General features: G+C 45.2%; 2 protein-coding genes across 15 annotated transcripts in view; one reads left to right on the top strand and one right to left on the bottom strand.

Moving 5' to 3' along the window:
• The first annotated feature begins 146 nt into the window (after window positions 1–146).
• Window positions 147–12,498, top strand: SETD6 (SET domain containing 6, protein lysine methyltransferase). Its single transcript, XM_035118928.3, has 10 exons — window positions 147–194; window positions 293–382; window positions 1,829–1,973; window positions 2,624–2,765; window positions 4,516–4,710; window positions 5,923–6,046; window positions 7,892–8,072; window positions 8,622–8,764; window positions 11,160–11,494; window positions 12,064–12,498. Exons 1-9 carry the CDS (start codon window positions 168–170, stop codon window positions 11,475–11,477), a joined length of 1,365 nt encoding a protein of 454 aa, XP_034974819.2. The 5' UTR covers window positions 147–167; the 3' UTR covers window positions 11,478–11,494; window positions 12,064–12,498.
• A 434-nt stretch (window positions 12,499–12,932) lies between these two features.
• Window positions 12,933–18,635, bottom strand: part of CNOT1 (CCR4-NOT transcription complex subunit 1) — a 62,127-nt gene continuing 56,424 nt past the window's right edge. For 13 of the 14 annotated variants that reach the window (XM_035118918.3, XM_088672093.1, XM_088672096.1 and 10 more), the window contains 6 exons: window positions 17,855–18,028; window positions 16,808–16,957; window positions 15,846–16,026; window positions 14,824–14,956; window positions 14,103–14,237; window positions 12,933–13,982 (listed from right to left, as the gene is read on the bottom strand). In XM_035118918.3, coding sequence (XP_034974809.1) covers window positions 13,904–13,982; window positions 14,103–14,237; window positions 14,824–14,956; window positions 15,846–16,026; window positions 16,808–16,957; window positions 17,855–18,028 — 852 coding nt within the window. In that variant the 3' untranslated portion in view covers window positions 12,933–13,903. The remainder of the gene's footprint in view (window positions 13,983–14,102; window positions 14,238–14,823; window positions 14,957–15,845; window positions 16,027–16,807; window positions 16,958–17,854; window positions 18,029–18,635) is intronic. The other variant, XM_088672098.1, reaches the window with a different exon arrangement.

Raw genomic sequence — 18,635 nt, 5'->3', positions numbered from 1 at the left:
GAGTGAGCAGCTGCCTTGTTGCCAGGCAGCCAGGGACGTTCGCAGGGTACCGCGAAATAGCCCCACCCTCCTGGGCGGGGTTTTGCGGCTCCGCCCCGTAGCGTCAGACGAGCCTTTTTCCCGTGCGCGTGCGCATCTGGGCATTCGTAGTTCCGGGTGCGTCCAGCATGGCGAAAGCGGCCAAGTGCGCCAAGGTGGGTCTGGCGGCCGGACCGCGGCCTGAGGGGCGGCTAGTGGGCGGTGTCGGGAAGGCCTCAGCACCCCGCTCTCTCTTTCTCTCTGTGCTCCGCAGGTGGAGGAGGAGGCGGCGGCGGGTGACTCGGGCGCCCTCTCCGCCTTCCTGGGCTGGTGCGGCGACGCGGGCCTGGAGCTGAGCGCTAAGGTACGGCCCGCCAGGGGCTTCCGCGGGCGCGAAGGAATTAGGCAAACTGCTCCCCGTCCTCGGGGAGAGACTGGCTAAGGGGGAAAGGCCCCTCCATTACCCCCCAGGGAAAAACAAGAGGCTTCTTTGCCGAGGCCCCGTTGCCAGGTGTTAAGGGGAGGCCGCTGTTCATTCATTCAAATTACCTTTCAATTTCACCTGCCTTTGCGGGTGACTCCTACTCGGAGGCGGCTCACACAACACAGGAAGAGGAGGGTGCGGTTACCACCAGTAAAGGAGCGGAAGGCAGTGCAGAACCACCCGGAAAATTCAAGCCGAAATGAAACTTGTAGCAGTAAATATGCACCCGGCCTAATAATAAAATGCTTTAAAACAAAAATATCCACCCAAAGGAACCCGGCAGCAGCAAACAGGAATCGTCATGAATAAGATAATGAAAATGGAGTTTTGAGACTTGTATTAACCTTAATCTTGTTACATCACATGCATCAATAAGCACCATTTTACTCTGAGTTAATCTAGTCTCGCTTCTTTTCCTGCTTCTATTCTAACAGCTGCTAATGGGGGGGGGTTAATGTTGCCACTCTGGGGGAGCTAAAATAGTTAGAAAATGGCTGTATCACTCTTTAGTCACCTGGATTGTGTTGCCGGGAAATTGGAAGGGGGGTGAGAGACCTCCCCCCAAAAACGAGAAAATAACAGCAACATACAGTATCTGCAAAGGCATTGCATCTGCAAGGGAAGCTCAGCGAAACTCCAGGTCTCCAACAAAGGAAAATAGCAATTCAGTGACAAATGTATCTATGTACTGGCTGAATGGGAAAACTTCAGAAATTCATAAGAAACCACTTGTTGTATTAATCTTCTGAGTTCCAATGGCATTTAGGACCCAGGGAAGCGAGGGAATGGTGAGAGATCCCACCACAATCCCCAATATGTACAGTCCCGTCCATCTGCAGGGCCTTCCTAAGGAGTCATGATTGATGATAGCCCAGACAAGAAAAAGGGTTGCATTTGACTTGACTCAGGGACCAGGGAACTGTAAATGCTTTCCTTTGTACTGTGATGAAGTGTGAAAGACTATATTTGAGTGACAGGGGCATGCCTGGAACTCAGGTTCTACCCTAGACCACACCTTTTCTGTGACATATGTATGTCTTGATGATGCATCTTGAGATGTATTATGGAAAACTTTGGGAAACTTTGAAATACAGGTGTAACCCATTGATTGGGCTTCTGGCTGCTTCATCTTTGTGGTGGTAGGAAGTCTTGTTGCAACAATAAAGATCAGGGTCCAAGGAGTCCCGATTACACTTGTGAGTACAAAAGGGTAGTTAAATCTATTAAGGGCCAGCTTTTGTGATGCTAACCAGGGACCTGTAACTAAGGGTTGTAGTAAAAAAACCTTTTGGAGTTGGAGAAAAAACTTTTTTCCCTGTGTTGTAGGTCAGTGTGAGCAGAGAGGGCACAGTAGCTGATTATGGCTTGGTGGCCAGGGAAGACATTGAGGCAGGAGAAGTCCTTTTCACCATCCCAAGAACGGCAGTCCTTTCGCAGTACACAAGCCCCCTTTCTTCCCTACTAGAGAAAGGTACAGGAATGGTTCCTGGGGGATTCTGTAGCTTCATTAAAAGTTTCATGTTCATTGGGCAGCCTGTCCAACCAGGTGCTCTCCAGCTGTTTTGAATTACAACTCTCATCAGCCCCAACCAGCATCAGTGTGCTTTCTATCATATAGAATAGCCTTTGCTAAGCAGGTGCCCTCCAGATGCTATTGGACTACAACTCCCACCAGCCCCACTTGGCATAGTACATATGCACACACACAGTGCCCTCTATTAATATATCCATATTCTCTGCGTGTGTCTGGTTGTGCTAAAGGAGGTAGAGGCCCCCAGATTACTGTCCTATGGTGTACAGTATTGACATCCAGTCATAGTAATGATAGGAATTATAGTCCAACAACAGCTGGAGGGCACCAGGTTGATGGAAGGCTGATATAGAGTGCTATTGTCCTACAAAGAAGAATGTGCATGTTGATACTTGTAAACGGGGTGGAGGAAACAGCAAGCTTCTCAGCAAGCTTCCAGATTCTTCAGAATGCCCCAAACTGTCATCCTTGAGTGAGATTGGAGAGTTGTGTTCTCAATTATGGACGTAGGTTTCTGCCTGCTTTGGCTTGCTCTCTTAACAGATAATAGTTCTGGCATTCTTACACACTATTTCATTTACCTTTAATAGAGCAAGCCTCTCTGGAGAGTCAGTCCGGCTGGGTTCCGCTCCTGCTTTCTTTGCTTCATGAATCCACAGCCAGTGATTCTCGTTGGGGGCCTTATTTGTCACTGTGGCCTAACTTCAGGGGTCTGGATCACCCCATGTTCTGGTAAGAGGGGAGGCTGTTTGGCTGTGTTCTGCCAGAACCCAGCTTCCTCAGGTAAATCAGTTGCAACACATCTTCACCAAACAGATTTGGAATCCAGAGCAGAGTCAACCACTTCAAGGATGTTTGTGAAGCATGCTTGCAGTAGCTCAGAAAATAGGGCTGGGCTGGGCATGGTCAGGTGCTTATGGTGGAGCATGACTCCAGTCCTAGGGCTTTTCATTCCCCCTTGTTATGCCAGAAAATGCAGGCAGGCACTCTAATTTCTTCTGTAGGAAGAAATTATTGACACTGGTGTTACCAGCTTGGTAGTGCTTAAGGGTGGTGCTTGAGATGTTTGTTTGAGAGCCTAGTTTATTTCTGGATGATAATGGTGAGATGTTTGAACCTCAGGCAGGTTTGTGTCTACCCACCCCTACCTCTTTGTTGAAAGCTTCTAAGAATAGGTTTAAAAACACTTGAGAGTGGGTCATCTAAACAAATATCACTTGAGAATCAAATATTAAGCTGGTGACAATAAGTGCTTCTTTTTATGATGGAGTGGGGGGAGTGATGTAGAGAGTACTATAATGAAAGGGTGTTTTAGTGAGGGAGGTGCGTAGAGTGCAGAAACCACACTCCGGTCTCTAGGATTAGGAAAACTAGGATGGTTTGAGAATACATATTGGATCTTTCAGATACCAAGGTGATAGCTAGATCTCCAATGAGGGAGTAGCCAGCTTGTTAATACTGTTCAGCACAGGTGAGCAATTTGGGGGACTCTACATTCTTCAGCACAGCTAATCCACCCAGTCTGGAGAGGGAGAGAAGATAGGGCTATGGATGAAGAAGATAGAGGGTGCTTGGTGTGGGGGTTTGTGTGTGCATTAGGGTGATTACTTTTTTTACAACCTCATTTCCCTGTATCATAATTTGATGAGCTTTCATTAAAGATTAGATAAAATCTTACTTTCAAAGAGATTTGATAAAAAAAACCACGCACAAAATGATTTAAAAATTTTTATCAGTTTTTTGATCATTTTTGAAGTCACTGTAAGCAGATATAAAATTGAACCCAAGCTTTAGAGTCATATATATACAACATTATATAGGGTCATCAAACGCATAAGGAAGCTTTTTTTAGCTGCAATAACAGTATAGACGCCGATAGAGGACAATGTTTTGCTATCTCTCCTGTAGGTTCTTTTCCCAGCATGTCCGGCAGGGTCTGCTGGCTGAGTTTTGAGGTCCCAAAAAGGGGCTTTTACCTTGCGCAGGTGTCACATTTGTATACCCTATGTTGCTAAGAACACTCCCCATTGTGGAATGTGGTGGTGTGTCCAAATTTGATATGAAATATATATAGAATTGTTAATACAATTTTATGAAATGGTAAAATGGCATACAAAAAAATTTAAAACGATTTGTGCGTAACCTTTTAAAATATTTCAATGGAATATACCTCATTTTAGTCATTTATAGGCAAAAGTTCATCCATTTGTGCTACAGGAAATAATTTTTGAGAAAAAAATATGAAAAAGTCATCACCCTAGTGTGCATGCATGAGAGAATGGATGGAGTGAAGAGGGAGAAAGAAAGTGGATGTTTCGGCCACTTTTTGCTTGGGTGCCACTTCTGCAACTGGCTTGTAGTGCCTCGCCGCTTTCTATCTAAGAGAGTGTAGCCTGCTGTACAGGAACCATTTTGATTGTTCACATACTTGGCTCCTTGCTTAAAGAAAGAAACTGCACCTTCTGCTTGCTGTTTTGTACAGGAGTAAAGAAGAGCGGGTGAGACTTCTGCAAGGAACAGGGATCCCAGAAGCTGTGGACAAGGACTTGGCCAATATCCAGACAGAGTATTCTTCCATCATCCTGCCTTTCCTGAAGGCCCACCCAGATATATTTGACCCTGCAGTGCACACTCTAGAGCTCTACAAGAAGCTGGTGGCCTTTGTCATGGCATACAGGTGAGAGAGAGGAAAGATGGGAGCCATGAGTGGTCACTCTCTAAACTCTCAAGGGGTGAGCAGGGTGTGTACTGTTGCCTTCCCTCTGGGACACTGTGGTTTGGAGTTTAAAGAGATGGCACCTGAGAAGCATTCAGGCTGAGAAACTAAATATATGCAGGAAGTGAGTTGATAGAGGAGTCCCAGATGGGGTTCAGTTTTTGGTGAACTGAGAAGGTAGAAAAGCAAAAGTTGCCTATCACCAAAGAAGAGAAGTGTCACTGCTGTGCCTCTCTTCCTTTCCACTTCTCTGGCCTTGGACAGTTGGAATTTTCCTTGCACAAACCACAGCAGGGATGTGGAACCACAGGCCCAGAGGCCAAATGTGCCTACCTGGCCCTCTGCCTGCCTTTGGGACTCTTCCCCAGGCTGTGCCCATCAGTAGCCCTGCTTTACACCATATTTGAATGTTTTTGCCTGACTGGAATGTGTCTTTGAAGTCTGATAATGCTGCTTGTTTGCGTGGATGAAGGATGGGGTTTGAGGGAGCATGTGTAGAAACAAGCCTCCTGTGGGAAGTTAAGCTTTCCATCTTTGGCTCTGCCTTCTTTTGCCTCTGGCCCCTCCTAGGTTGCACCTGTAGAGAATGCGGCCCTCAGACTAGAAATGGTTCCACATCCCTGCTCTACATACGGTCTTTACAGTTGAGCATATAAACTGGTATGTTGAGGCAGGAATATACAAATGAACCAATACTGTATGTTAGAAGAAGAGGAGCAGACTTGGGTTTTACTGAAGAACGATGCTCCACTTTTTAACTGTAACGTCCTGCAGCTCCTAGAGCTTTAATTTAAGGAGCCTCATCTAGGGTGGACAAGCAGCCTAGAACAGCTTTTCTCAACCTTGGGTTCCCAGATGTTGTTGGACCATAACTCCTATCATTCCTGACTGCTGGTCCTTCTCACTAGGGATGATGGGTTTTTTAGTCCAACCACATTTGGGGACCCAAGGTTGGAGAAGGCTGTTCTATGCTGCTTGGGGTGCTAGATGAGGCTCTATAAAGTAAAGCTCAGATTGAGTTCAGGGGCAGTTTTTGGATTGTGTGTTGCAGTTTCTAAACTAGTAGCCATTATCAGAGCCGTGTGCATCTCTTTCCCTCTCACCAACCTCAGCATGATTTGGCTGTACTTAAAGTGCCTCGGTATAGTATCTCCCTGCTTTGTTCCCCACTAGTTTCCAGGAGCCTTTGGATGAGGAAGAGGAAGATGAGGAGGAACCTAATCCCCCAGTGATGGTGCCCATGGCAGATCTCTTGAATCACGTGGCAGACCACAATGCCAACTTGGAGTATTCGGTGGTGAGCAGAGCATGCTGAGCTTAGATGCACTTGAGCCTGTGTGTGTGTGTGTGTGTGTGTGTGTACACCAACCTCCCCCAGCCTTTCAGAGCTATTCCATGAGGTGTGAATTTTCAAAGGGCCAAGTGGTTTTTCCCCTGGAGATGTCTGAGCCACAGTGCCCATCATGTGTGTTATGACTTGTTCAGACCAGAGGACTCTTCGTCCTCGATGCAGCTCTGCAGTGGCCAAAGGAACAATTCCTTCTTGCAGCAGTTTCTGCTTCCATAAGGAAAAGCAGGATATGCCATCTGCAGCCGCTTGACCTGCTGGGATTTTTGCCTAGAGAAAGAGAGTCTTCTGTCAACTCTGCCCATCTTCCTTTTGCCTTGAGAAATGTGCAGAGTTTACTCCCAGTACTAGAAGGCTCAGGTGGTTCATTTCTTGCTCAGGGGAGACTTACTGTGATGCAAACTGAGAATTCCTGCCATAAGGAAATGACAAAGGTGTCATGCCATTCTGCAGTAGGAATTATTTGTTGTGATTGTCTTTGGAAGACTGGTGAAGAAGGTTCAGAGCTATGTGTGCCCTCTCTGTGTCCTTCAGCATAATGGGGATCCTTAGCTCATAGCTTCAGGTAATTGTAACTTAGCTGCTTCTCCTGCTTGGTTAATCAGTGAAATATGTCATCGTGGAGAGCCAAGGATGAAAGGAAAGGAGAAAGAGTAGGAGTTGTGTAGAGTAGAACATAGAATCTCTGCCCCCTTTGGAACTTTGCTTTCTCCTCCTCACTCTGGGGAGAAGAACCTAGAGCTTGGCTTACATTGTGCAGTACCTTGTGGAATTTAAATTGAAGCTGTTTGGGGAGCTGATCTTTGCTGAAATGCAGGAAACTAAACCAAGTACATTTTCTCTAGCTCCCAAGTACCAGTAGGAATCCTTGGGTGGCAGCAACATGACTGACACTAGGTCATGCAATTGCTTTTCCTGGACTTGAGAAAATCCCTTCCTAGATTGCTGAGTGAGAGGAACTGCTTGAGTAAGAAGCTGTTGTTTCTTGTTCCCCTCATCACAGTCCGTGAAATCAAACCTGCAAAAAATCTTAATGAAAAAAATTACAGGTCTGTTGTTGGGCAAAAAGGCGCACCCTTGTTTCCGATCTCAGGCACACCCTTGATTTTTGGTACTTGGATTCTGTTTTCATCACTTTGCAAGCAGCTGTATTTGGGCATGCCTGGGTCTCACCTATCAGGCCCATCACCTGCACTGGTTCCTTCGGGTATTGCTTCTCCTTTGGGGAGCATATAGGGGGCAGGTAAAGGTCTGGTTCAGCCAAAACGGACTTTGCAGGCTCCACTGATCAGCTATGATGATGCCATGGGGTTGCCAGGCCCAAGAGGGGTTGGAGAGAGAACAGTTTGCCCCATTGAGCTAAAAAGCTCCCCCATCCCTCATGCAGCCTTTCCACAGACTGTCCTTTCTTGGTGGCAGATGGGTGGGAGGCTCTGCTTTCTTACATCCCTCTCCAGAATTTTCTCCTGTCTCTGAAGAGCATTCACAGCAAATTTGGTGTATTTCAGGGGAATGCTTGGGAGTGTTCAGGCAATGTTTCCTAAGAGTGAAAAACAGGAAAGATGTCTGCTACTCTTACCTTCTGTATTCCTCCTCCAACTGCATCCCTTTTGTTATTCCTCATCTGTTGCACACATTGCAGGAGTAGAGAAAACTGCAGATGAGCAGGCCAGAGGAAAACGTTTTTCTTGGGAGATTTCTCAAGACTGGAGGAAAACGTTTTTCTTGGGAGATTTCTCAGGACTGGACAGGATCTGTCATCTGTCAAGTTTTACTTCCCTCTTTTGTCTGCAGGAAGTATTGAAAATGGTTGCAACTCAGTCCATCTGCAAAGGCCAAGAGATCTTCAACACTTACGGGGAGATGGCAAACTGGCAGCTCCTCCACATGTATGGCTTTGCTGAACCATATCCTGGCAACACAAATGATGCTGCTGACATCCAGATGCTGACACTATGCAAAGCAGCACTGCAAGGCAAGAGGCTGGCCAGGAGACACTTTTAAAAAAAGAAACATTAATCAGCAGAGTAAGAGGATATCTGAAAATCCTTCTGTCTGTCACCTTGTGTTGCTTTTTCCAGCTGTGTTTCTAATAGGCGGAGGCTGCAGTTAAATACAGGTGTTTATATGTGACCTCTGCAGCTGCCGGTGGCATCCAGAGCAGAACAGCTTGATTACTTTGCCTCCCAATCTTGCATAACGCCTCCTGCGTCATAATGCCAATTTAAAACAAAATAATCTGAAGGCATGGAACTTTCCTCCATGATGCTCTGGATGGCATTCAAGGTTTTCAACCCCCCCCCCTTTCACAACTCTGTGGGACAAGTTAGGCTGAGTATGTGATCCGAAGTCTTGTTGGGATTGAGTGAGGACTTGAAGCTGAGCCTCTCTGGCCCCTGCCAGGCACTGTTAGCTGTGGCACTACACTGGCTTAGAAAAAATGATGCGCTTCTGCTTTTGACTGCAGCCAATGTTTCCTCTGCTGCCTGTTGAACCTGCTTTTGTCTTCCTCTCCCTCCACCAGCTACAAAGACAGAAGCTCAACGGCAGCTGGTCTTGGAGCAGTGGGACTTCCTCTGCCAGATGGAGATGGTGGGTGAGGAAGGGGCTTTTGTGATCGGCTGGGAGAGAGTCTTAACTGAAGAAGAGCTGGCCATGGCGTTGAAGGTAAGGGCTCTGGCTGGTTGCTGTGCCATTAGACTCCTGGGAGGCCATTTTACTTCCGTACATGCTTGCTGTGATTACTCAAGCAGTTGACAGAGTTTTACTTTACAGGGGTGGCATGTTGGACTTAATCTGAAGAGTCTTTCAGTTTAGATGGAGGGAGGACAACTCCTCTTTGTTGATCAGTGGAGGAGTGCCTTGTGAAGGCTTCTTCCAGTGGCAGGCAGGGAGGCTTGAGGTTGCTTGGGGGCTTGCTTGTGCACTTTGTCACCTGGGCTTTGCAGCCCCAGAATAGGAGAAGAGTGCTTCAGTCTTAGCTGGCTGGGTAAGGAGGAAGTTCCTCTGTCAGTCTATAGATTGCAAGGGAGGGGGCAGCTGTGCTTTGTTTTTTGCTGGAGGCAGCACAAAAACTCTCCTCCCATAATGCAGTGTTTCTCAACCTTTTTTGGGCCACGGCACACTTGTTCCGTGAAAAAAATCACGAGGCACACCACCATTAAAAAAGTTTAAAAAATTAACTCTGTGCCGCCCTATATTATAATTATGACTGTAAGAAACACTTGCCAAATATTGCTTTCCGGCGGGTCAGCGCTGCAGAGTTCTTAAAAGATCCGGGTTTCTGATCCACCCCACCCGACCCCGCCGTCCCGTATCTTACCCTGTGCGTGTTCTCGGACTTGTGAGAGGACGATTTGGTCTTCATGCCTCTGTGAATTAGCTGCTGCGGGCTGCCATCTTGGCTAAAGGATTCTGGGATGATCCTGTCGCGTGAGGCATGGGGAAAATGGAAAGAATGAAAGCTGATTGGTCTGTGGAAACTAGAAGGGGCGAAGAAATAGGACGCCCAGGGAGGTGGAGTTTGCAGCTGCAAAATCGCCCTTCTCGTCGCGGCACACCAGCCAGCTGCAAAATCGCCCTTCTCGTCGCCGCACGTCGCGGCACACCAGCCAGCGTCTCGTGGCACACTAGTGTGCCGCGGAACAGCGGTTGAGAAACGCTGCCATAATGCACTGGTCATTTTGAAGTCTTTCCAGGGCTTGTCTCCACTGGAGGCATTGCCCATTACAAATGTTGCTCTGTGGGCTGTCTGTGTGCTTTGATGTTTTTTGTGTAAGCCCTCCCTATCCCTGGGTTCTGGGATGCCTCTTAAGGGCACAGCAAGCAATGGAGAAGCTATTAGTTGGGCAAGTGTGCCTCTCTTTCCTCCAGGGACTGGCTCACTTGCAGGACCAGGGTGAAGATGTGCACATGTACTCTTGGCTTGCTACTGCTGTCTATTTTAATAGGCTAGATTTAGAAATTGTAGGAAGCAGCCTTCATTCCACCTCTCACAAGTTCTGTTACATGGCGTGCAAATTCTTCCACTGAGACTCTTTTAAGTTGTTGGTTTCTGCTTAAGTTCCAGGCGGCTTCTACCATGTTCTCTCTTTTTATGCAACCACCCCTTCCCCATGTAATAAGCAGTACAGTATATTCTGTAGTGGAATGAATGGGGCAGGTCTAAACTTTTTATGCTGTGTGCCAATGCCGTATCTTCTGTGGTGCTGTCATTGTTCCCAGGAAAGGGAGAAATGCGGCTAGAGAGATTCTGCTTCCATCCCTTGGGACTTCTTTCTCTGGCTTTTGGGGGTCAACAGTTTCACTGACCTTGACCTCTAAGTCGTCTGCCAAATTCCCTGCAGGTGCTCGTCAAAGGACAGTTTTAGTACTAATACAGTATATACAGTGGTGCCTTGGTTCTCAAACTTAATCCGTTCCAGGAGTCGGTTCCACTCCCGAAACAGTTCAAAAACAGGCACGGCTTCCGATTGGCTGCAGGAGCTTCCTGCACTCAAGCGGAAGCTGTGTCGGACGTTTGGCTTCCAAAAAATATTTGCAAATTGGAACACTTCTGGGTTTGTGGTATTCGGGAGCAAATATGTTCAGGAACTAAGCTGTTCGAGTACCAAGGTACCACTGTAGTTTCTTTTGCTTTGAACATAATCACTAACCAAGTTACATACTTGGATTAAATGCTGTGTGCCTTTGATGACTTTTTCTGCCTGTTCCAGTTGTCTCATTGGAAACTTAATTTCAAAACATTTTGAATGACTTGTCTGCTGTTCCTCCAAATTCTGCCTATAGAAACTAGCAAGTGTTTCTCCCCTCCCCCAAATTATGTAAACTTCGTATCCATCTAATTTTAATGTTTTGCAAGATGTTCTCACTAATTTATCTCTTCCAGAATGTAACTTAACTTGGGAGAGGGGAAGGTCCATAGTTTTAAATCCTGAGAAGCAGCAGGATCCCTTTTGGAGAATGTTTAGCCAACATCTGTGGGGCTGTTGTTGCCTTGAAATTTACTTCGAGAAAGACCAATAAATTGGCTCTCAATAATCCCAGTTCTTTGTGGCTGTAGGTGCTGACTATGTCTGCAGATGAGTTCAAGGAGTTTAAGGAGCAAGAGACCCAGGAACCCAAAGCAGGCGAGGATGGTGCTATGTGCCTGATGCTCTCAAATACTACAATACCAAGACTTGAAGCCTCCTGGAAGAAGCTACTCTTTGATGCTACACTGCTAACCCTGAAGTCATACAGCTCAGACTTAAAAACAGAGGAAGAAATGCTCAGAGACACACAAGTTTATTCAAAATTAAGCTGCCGGGAGAAGTTTGCCCTGCAAGTGCGTTACGGCCAGAAGATGATTTTGCACCAGTTGCTGGAGCTAGCAAGCTAGCCTAGCAGCTGAGGAAGGCAAGTGCTGTTGGCCTGGGAGGCTTAGCTAAAGGTTTCTAGAAAGGCAGAGGCATCTATTTTTATATAAAAATGTTTTTCTGTGAGTATCAATTATATCAACAGGTAGCAAAAGACAATTGTTATATCTGTTTCTGAATCTGAAGGACATAACAGTAGGAAACATGATCCCATAGGAGGGCAAACATCTTCCTAGTGTTGTTTCTGAGAAATTGGAGCCTGCAGGCCACAAGCCTTCGTTGTTACTTGCTTCTTAATTGGTACTCCAGAAAATGCTGTCTCTGCACAAGACATTCCATTTAGGTGGCATGTCATAGTGCAGCTACTATGGCCTTCATTAATTTTATCTAATTCACTCTTTAGCCACAAGAGCCACTAGTGCCTGCCAATTCAATAAGTGTGTTTGAAGGTCCTTTTTTGGGAATGTTTTGCATCTAAAGTAGCCTCCAACAATTATCCTTGAGGTTGGGCAACCTAGGAAAAGTTGCTCAATCCTTGTTCTGTATGTTTAAGGCTACTAATTTACACAGCATGGAATTGACACAACTGGGGAATCTGTGTTTTTGTAGATGTGTTCGGACAACTCCCATCATCCCTGACCAGGCCAGACCAGCTGAGACTAATGAAAGTTGGAGTCAAAGGACACCTGGAAAGCCACAGTTTTCCTACCACCTCCTAGGACCCCCTGTACATTAAATCAGCTGGTAAGACGGCCAAGTGAGACTCTTTCACTTGCTTACTGTCTAGATGCTCTTCCTCATCCCTGGGTGTTCTCGTCCTTCTAATGTGTTTCTGAAGGTGAAATTTTTTTCCTACAAACATTTTCATTGTTAAGTCTATTATTAATATTCTATTTTACATCTTGAATGCCTTTGTAGCAACTTACTTTTTCCAACCTTCTTCCCATCCCACCTCTGCCCAGCTGAGCTGCATAGATGTATAGTTTAAGACTAGGCTTGGAGTTTTTAAACAATAAAATGTATTTGTATTGATAAGTGAGAAAAGATGAGAGTCCTGTGTTATTGCTACTTTAATGGACAATCTGAGGAGTTAAGGATGAGTGGGGTCAAATGGTGTACTGTAAAGTTCTATCTCTCCCCTGGTAAATCCTCAATGGTGACTGCAGCACCAGGACTATTTGTTTTTGAACCCTAGTTCATGCCATCTGAAGGTAGAAGGGCCACCACCTAGTGTACATCCTGCTCTGGTCCTTTGGTTGTTTTTAACTCCCCTTATTGGAAACCCACTTACTGCCCAAGGAATCAGCAAGAATAGGATTCTTGTTTACATTTTACTGATGCCTCAATTTTATCCTCTTAAGATAGCAGTTAAACATTGTTAAGTAAAGTAACAATATATTAGATTGTTTGATGTAGTGCACCTTGATAGTATAAAAATTAACATCCTTCATAGATGATGAGAAAACAAGGACACTTGCTGCTTTTCATGACTTTAATGTTTAACTACAGAATGCATACATACAAGAAGTGGGAGAACTAAAGCCCAAGAGAACTAGAAAGGCTACAAAATACAACACGTGGACCAATACATTTACAAAACATTCAAAATCCTTACAAAATGGGCTGTATTGGTCCTTTTTGTTCTTTTTACAAACTCAAACTTTGTGGCCACAGGGGAGCAGTTAACAGATTCACATCCTCCCCATCCCAAAATTTACAAGTGTCAAGAAAGAAAATCTACAGGCCTGGTCTCTTGTTTCCCTTGCTAAACCCACTAGCCCTCTCCCAAAGGGCATCTTTGCAAATCAAAGCAAAGGAAGTCCTCCGCCCCACCGTTCGTGCCTCTTGCTGGCAGCATTTGATACTGGGAAAAGCAACATACTGGACCCTAATCCTAACCTCCCCCCACCCACTCTCCCATATACTGTAGGATCCTGTGCTCCATTTCCCCTCTCTTTGACAACTTTGTGATTTACAGGTCTCCCACCCACAAGAAAAATAAGTTACATAATATTTAAACTGGCTTTTCCATATTCTTTGGGAGTCTGGGAATGTCAGGAGAGCAGATCTGCCCCAGACAAACACTTGGCATCAGCAGCCACCACTTCTATTACAGGCTGGTCAGGCACACAGTATGTGCCTCTCTTGAAACACAATTTGCACAAACCCAAAGTTCAGACAAATATTTCTGTTCTGTGTATTTACAATAGTTTGAAATTATATTCACAGCATCTTCTGAATTTTGGCCAAGAGTCAAAACTTGTTTTTAAAACTTTGGAACATGCCCACAGAGGAGGAGATTTCTCACACAAAGATCTGTGATGTAAGCCCAACATGGGGGGAGGGAGAGGCAGCCTCCAAGGTCTGGCTAGACCCACACACATAATTCTGTCAGCTTGATGGGATGGAGATCTCCAGGCTGGCACAATTTCCAGGGTGGTTGCTTTCTCTAACTAGCTCCAGTTCCTTCCATTACTTGTTGTGCCTGTTTTTGCCCCATACAACATTGCGCAACAGACTGGAACAACCTACAACAAGGAGAATAAACTTATTTTCAAGACAAAACTTCCTCTCCTCTGCAAGTACCAGAGTTCCTAGGACTGAGCCCCCCTAATTCAATGACCAACTAACTGTTTAAAATTACTCACTTTTCAATTTCTGGAGCACAATGGACAAACTCGTGATTCCAGAACTTAAATGCTGGGTTTTTAATCAGCTCGATGAAGGTAATGAGGAGACCCCATGGGTGAGGTCTATTTACAATCAGTCGTTCTAACAGAACTCTGTAAAAGAAACAGATTAAGGCATGGGGAAAGTCACACCGTGTGCCAGTATGAAAGACTTGATGCAGGAATATCAAGGTCCTGCTGAGAATAGGTACCCTTATGGGATTGCTCCTGGCAACATCAATTAGCACTTTCCTGCTTTAAGAATGTGGAATACTTTGCTTCTTAATATAATGTGAGAGTGGGAAACTTGATTCTAGGCTTCACCACTGCAGACTCTGGCTGCGGATTTGTGGGGATGAATGCTCCTCCATCCAGAAAAAAGGATCCTTGCATGGAATCATTGCAACCACCTCAACAACTGTCTTTCAAACCATGTAAACCCTTTAATCAACACTGGAAGTCCTACTCTACATGTGGATAAGAGGGGCAAAGCTTAGAGTGTTTGTTACATTGCCAGCAGTGACTTGCTACTGCTGCAACAGGGACAAGCCACTTTCTTCCTGGTTGCTAGGCAGGGCAGCTTCAGATGGCAGTGGACCAACTAAGAGTTAGCTCCTGAAGCTTCTCCCCAGTTCCCCACTGGCTCTTTTGTGAGAACTAGGCAATGTAGGGATTGTTTTAGACTCCTTATATCTCTTACCTGGTGATTTGTTCTTGAATAGCTTCAGTGTTGGCCTCTGCAAATAGGTAAAGCATGGTGCAGCTGAAATAGTGAGTATGACTGTTTGGGTACCGTAACTGATTGGCAATTGCATTTAAGAAGAGGTACCGACCTGGAACACAAAAAAGGTAAATAGTTAGATTAACTTAAACACAAAGGAAATAAACAGTCCTTGCCTGGCTAATTTGTACTTCCAAGAGTTGTGTCTGAAAGTCAGGAAGGTTAATGAAATGGGTGCTGCCAGCAGCTGACATGAATTTCCCAGGCTCACTTCTCCAAGTTTCCTAGTTTGTAATTCATTTTCATAAACCTGTTGGGTTACACAAGGGGCGGAGGGGGGGGCACATTTTGCAACCTGGAGGTCACATCCCAGGAGGGGGATCAGAGGCAAAAGCAAATGATTAGACATTAAGCTGCATTCCAGCTATGTAAAAGTAACCGGTTTCTACAGATACCTACAACTAACTCTGTTCTCCATACAGCCAAGCAAGAGGCATCATCACAGTTCAAGGACACATTCCAAGCTGGCAAACTCAACCAAGGAGAGTGTGGGACATAACCTGGGTTGGGGGTGGGGAGTGATGAGGTCTGGAGGACCACATTTGGCCCTCGGGCTAAAAGTTCCCCACCTCTTAGATGGAACTAAACAAATCCTTTCTATTTATTAGTTGTGGAATATTTTAAACATAATTTCTAAAATCTAACAATCTAAAATCTAACAATATGTTAGTATTATCCATGTGGGCTAAATGGTGAGATACAGGATTGATTATGTCATAGAACGTCAGTACCTGCAATGATCAGCTAGCCTCTGAAGTCCAGTATCAATTGTAAGGCTAGCACATTATCAATTATACAGTATTTATATCTGACCTCACCAGGTTGATTTCCCAGGCTCTTCCCCCCCCCCCCATAGCCAAAGGCCTAGAGAGATAAACCTCTTGCATCTGATTTCACATAAGGCTAGCTGATTTGAAGTACTATCAAGCTTCCTTTTTTACCTTCTGTGTCCAGGTCAACAGCAAGATTCTGGAAGATATCCATGTGAGCCGAATGGGTGATGGTGCTCATGGAAGGAGTGCTGCCTTTGTTGTGAATATGTGCAATAGCTTGAGTACCTACATACAGCACCAGGGCATTTATCAGCTGGATATTGTAGCGATTGCCAGGCTCATTTGATACCTAGAGGGGTGAACGTAAAAGAGGCAAAATCACTGCCTTGGACCTCTGAGACAAGAGCCCTGAAGAAAATATATTAGGCGATTATGAATGCTTAAACTGCAGAGTATAATTCACTAAAAGGTCTGCCAAAGCCATTAGCTTTAACACCAGGCAGGCTTCTCTTATCTCTTCTATCACTGCTGCTGCACAATCCATCCCCAACTAGGTACTAGTTTTTAAAACACACATGCATTACAATATAGTTAAAAAAAATTGCTAAACACAGACCCACAGCTCCATCAGGATGCATTATCTGGGCCAGGTCAAACTGATCTTTTCCTAATTTATGTCTCTTTAAGTGGGGTTGATGTATGACACATTCTGCAGTGGGATCAGGGCTGAACTGGGATCTTTCCTCTCTTTGATGACTAAACTATGCATCTGGCAAGCACCAGATCTGTGATTTTTACTGTAGGTCCACCACTGTAAGCCTCAATCTGATTATTAGTTTTAAGGGACTCCGTGTAAAACCGTGCAAATTCAAGAAGATCCATTTTAAGTCTATTGGATCTCATTTTTACCGAAATATTCCCGCCACAAAACAGTAAAGAAAATATCTGTTTGGGGAGGAGTAACACAAGGACACTCTCAAAATTCCAGAACTGCCCACAGCCCCAAATAAGGTTGATGAGCCCTGCTTTAGACAGAGGACCTAAAAGCCTGTTTTGGAGCAGAAGACACAGCAGACATAGGACTGCATGCTAACCTCTTCCTCAATCAGATTTTTGAGTAAGCCCCTCACCTGCAAGTTGCTGCGCAAGTCGGACAGGAACGTGACTGGAGAACGGGTTTTGAGGTAGGAATCCAAATCCTTCTTGAACTGAGGTGGCATCACTCCAGTGAAATTGGTGAGTATCCGTGGAGCAATATTAATCTCGCTCAACATGTCCACCTGTCAAGCACACAGAAGCATCCTAACATTATTTTCTACCATTCAGCTGTTACCCACCGGAAGTCCACAGGGAAGGCTGAGTATCACTCTTGTATCACCATCATCTTAAACATGGCAGTTGCTTTATCTTGCCCAATGCAAACCAACGCGACTTACAACAAACCAACCAAAAAAACCACCCCACATCAATATATTAAAACCAGTGGGGAGGACAGACATTGAAAATATCCTGCCCAATTCTCAAAAGCCGCAGATAGTTAAGGGCCAAAGGACTGGTTACAGAGGAAAGATTTTGCTTGGTGTTTAAATATACGTTATGATGGTGCCAGGCAAGCTTCCCTGGAGAGAGCATCCCACAAGCAGAAAGGCCCCTTCTCCTGTTAACACCCTCTGGATCTCTCGTGGTGGCACACAAAGGAGGGCTTCAGATGATTAGAACAGGTATAGGTGTAGCATAAGCAAACTGATATGCTGGAACAGATGCCAGTGCTCAAGTGCATCTTTACTACTAGGCAATGACTGCCATGTATGTTTCAGGACAGAATGCTCTTTTCAACAGCAGGAGTTCACAATGACATTCCTCACCTGGGGTGGTTGAGTGTTCTAAACAGCTTGAGCTTCCCTAAGGCTGGGGGTAGCTAATAGGGTGCCCTCCAGATGTTGATGGACTACAACTCCTATCATCTTTAAGCATTAGCCTTCTAGTTGGGGCCAACAGGAGTTTGAGTCCAACATCAGGAGGGCATTATATTGGCTACCTTGTTTCATCAAAGCAGGTCAAGCTGACCCACTAGGGTCTTACTGACGTAGTTGTTTATGCAAAAGCATTAACAGCATTGCACAATCACAGGCGCTTCAACAGATGAGCTCTCATACAAATCAGGCCTTGTACATTACCTTAAGGTTGGGAGTGAAGGGATCTGGAAGCCTCATATTACGTGGGAAGGCACTCAATATCAGATTCCTTAGCTGAATACAGTTTGGAGGAATCACATCACAGAAACCATAGTGGTAGTCACAGAGGAATTCTGGGAAGTCATGTAACAGGACCAACAACACACGCAGAGTACCCTACAAAAAACGGGGGGAAAGAGAACTAAGTATCTATGCTAAATCTATGCAAAACATCCCAGCCAACACTATTATCAGCTTTCCAAATGTTTCATGTTGGTGACACACTTTTTAGACATGCATCATTTCACGACACAGTAATTCAGTTTTACAAGCAAACCAGAGGTTAAACTAACCCCTTATAAAAGCGTTCACGCGACACACCTACACAATGCAGCCAACACACTAATGTGTTGCAACACACAAGTTTGGAAAGCTTTGCTCTATGGATAAAAAGGAAGGGAAAACTGGATTGCGGACTTTGGATCTTGCTGGAATGGAAGGGACTGGCTGGGACCGGGGGGGGGGGGGGAGGAAAAACCGAGAATAAATGGAAAAATTAAAGATTGGGAAGGTAAAAAGGATTTAGATGTATGGAGGTACTTGGAAAGAAATTGTGGCAACGGAGGAAATGAATGTTAATTTTGTGGGAAGTAATATTTAATTAAGAATATTAGGAAAATAATTTTTGAGGGATGAACAAAAGAAGGGACGATTGGGCTCTTTACCCCTCCTGCTTCTCCCTTGCTTCTGGGGGACTCCTGGTTGCAGGGGGGGATCCCTTGGG

Source organism: Zootoca vivipara, chromosome 6 (assembly GCF_965207765.1).
Source record: "Zootoca vivipara chromosome 6, rZooViv2.hap1.1, whole genome shotgun sequence".
Taxonomy (NCBI): domain Eukaryota; kingdom Metazoa; phylum Chordata; class Lepidosauria; order Squamata; family Lacertidae; genus Zootoca; species Zootoca vivipara.
The sequence above is the reverse complement of the archived record's forward strand: the minus strand, read 5'-3'. Positions and strand labels throughout refer to the sequence as shown.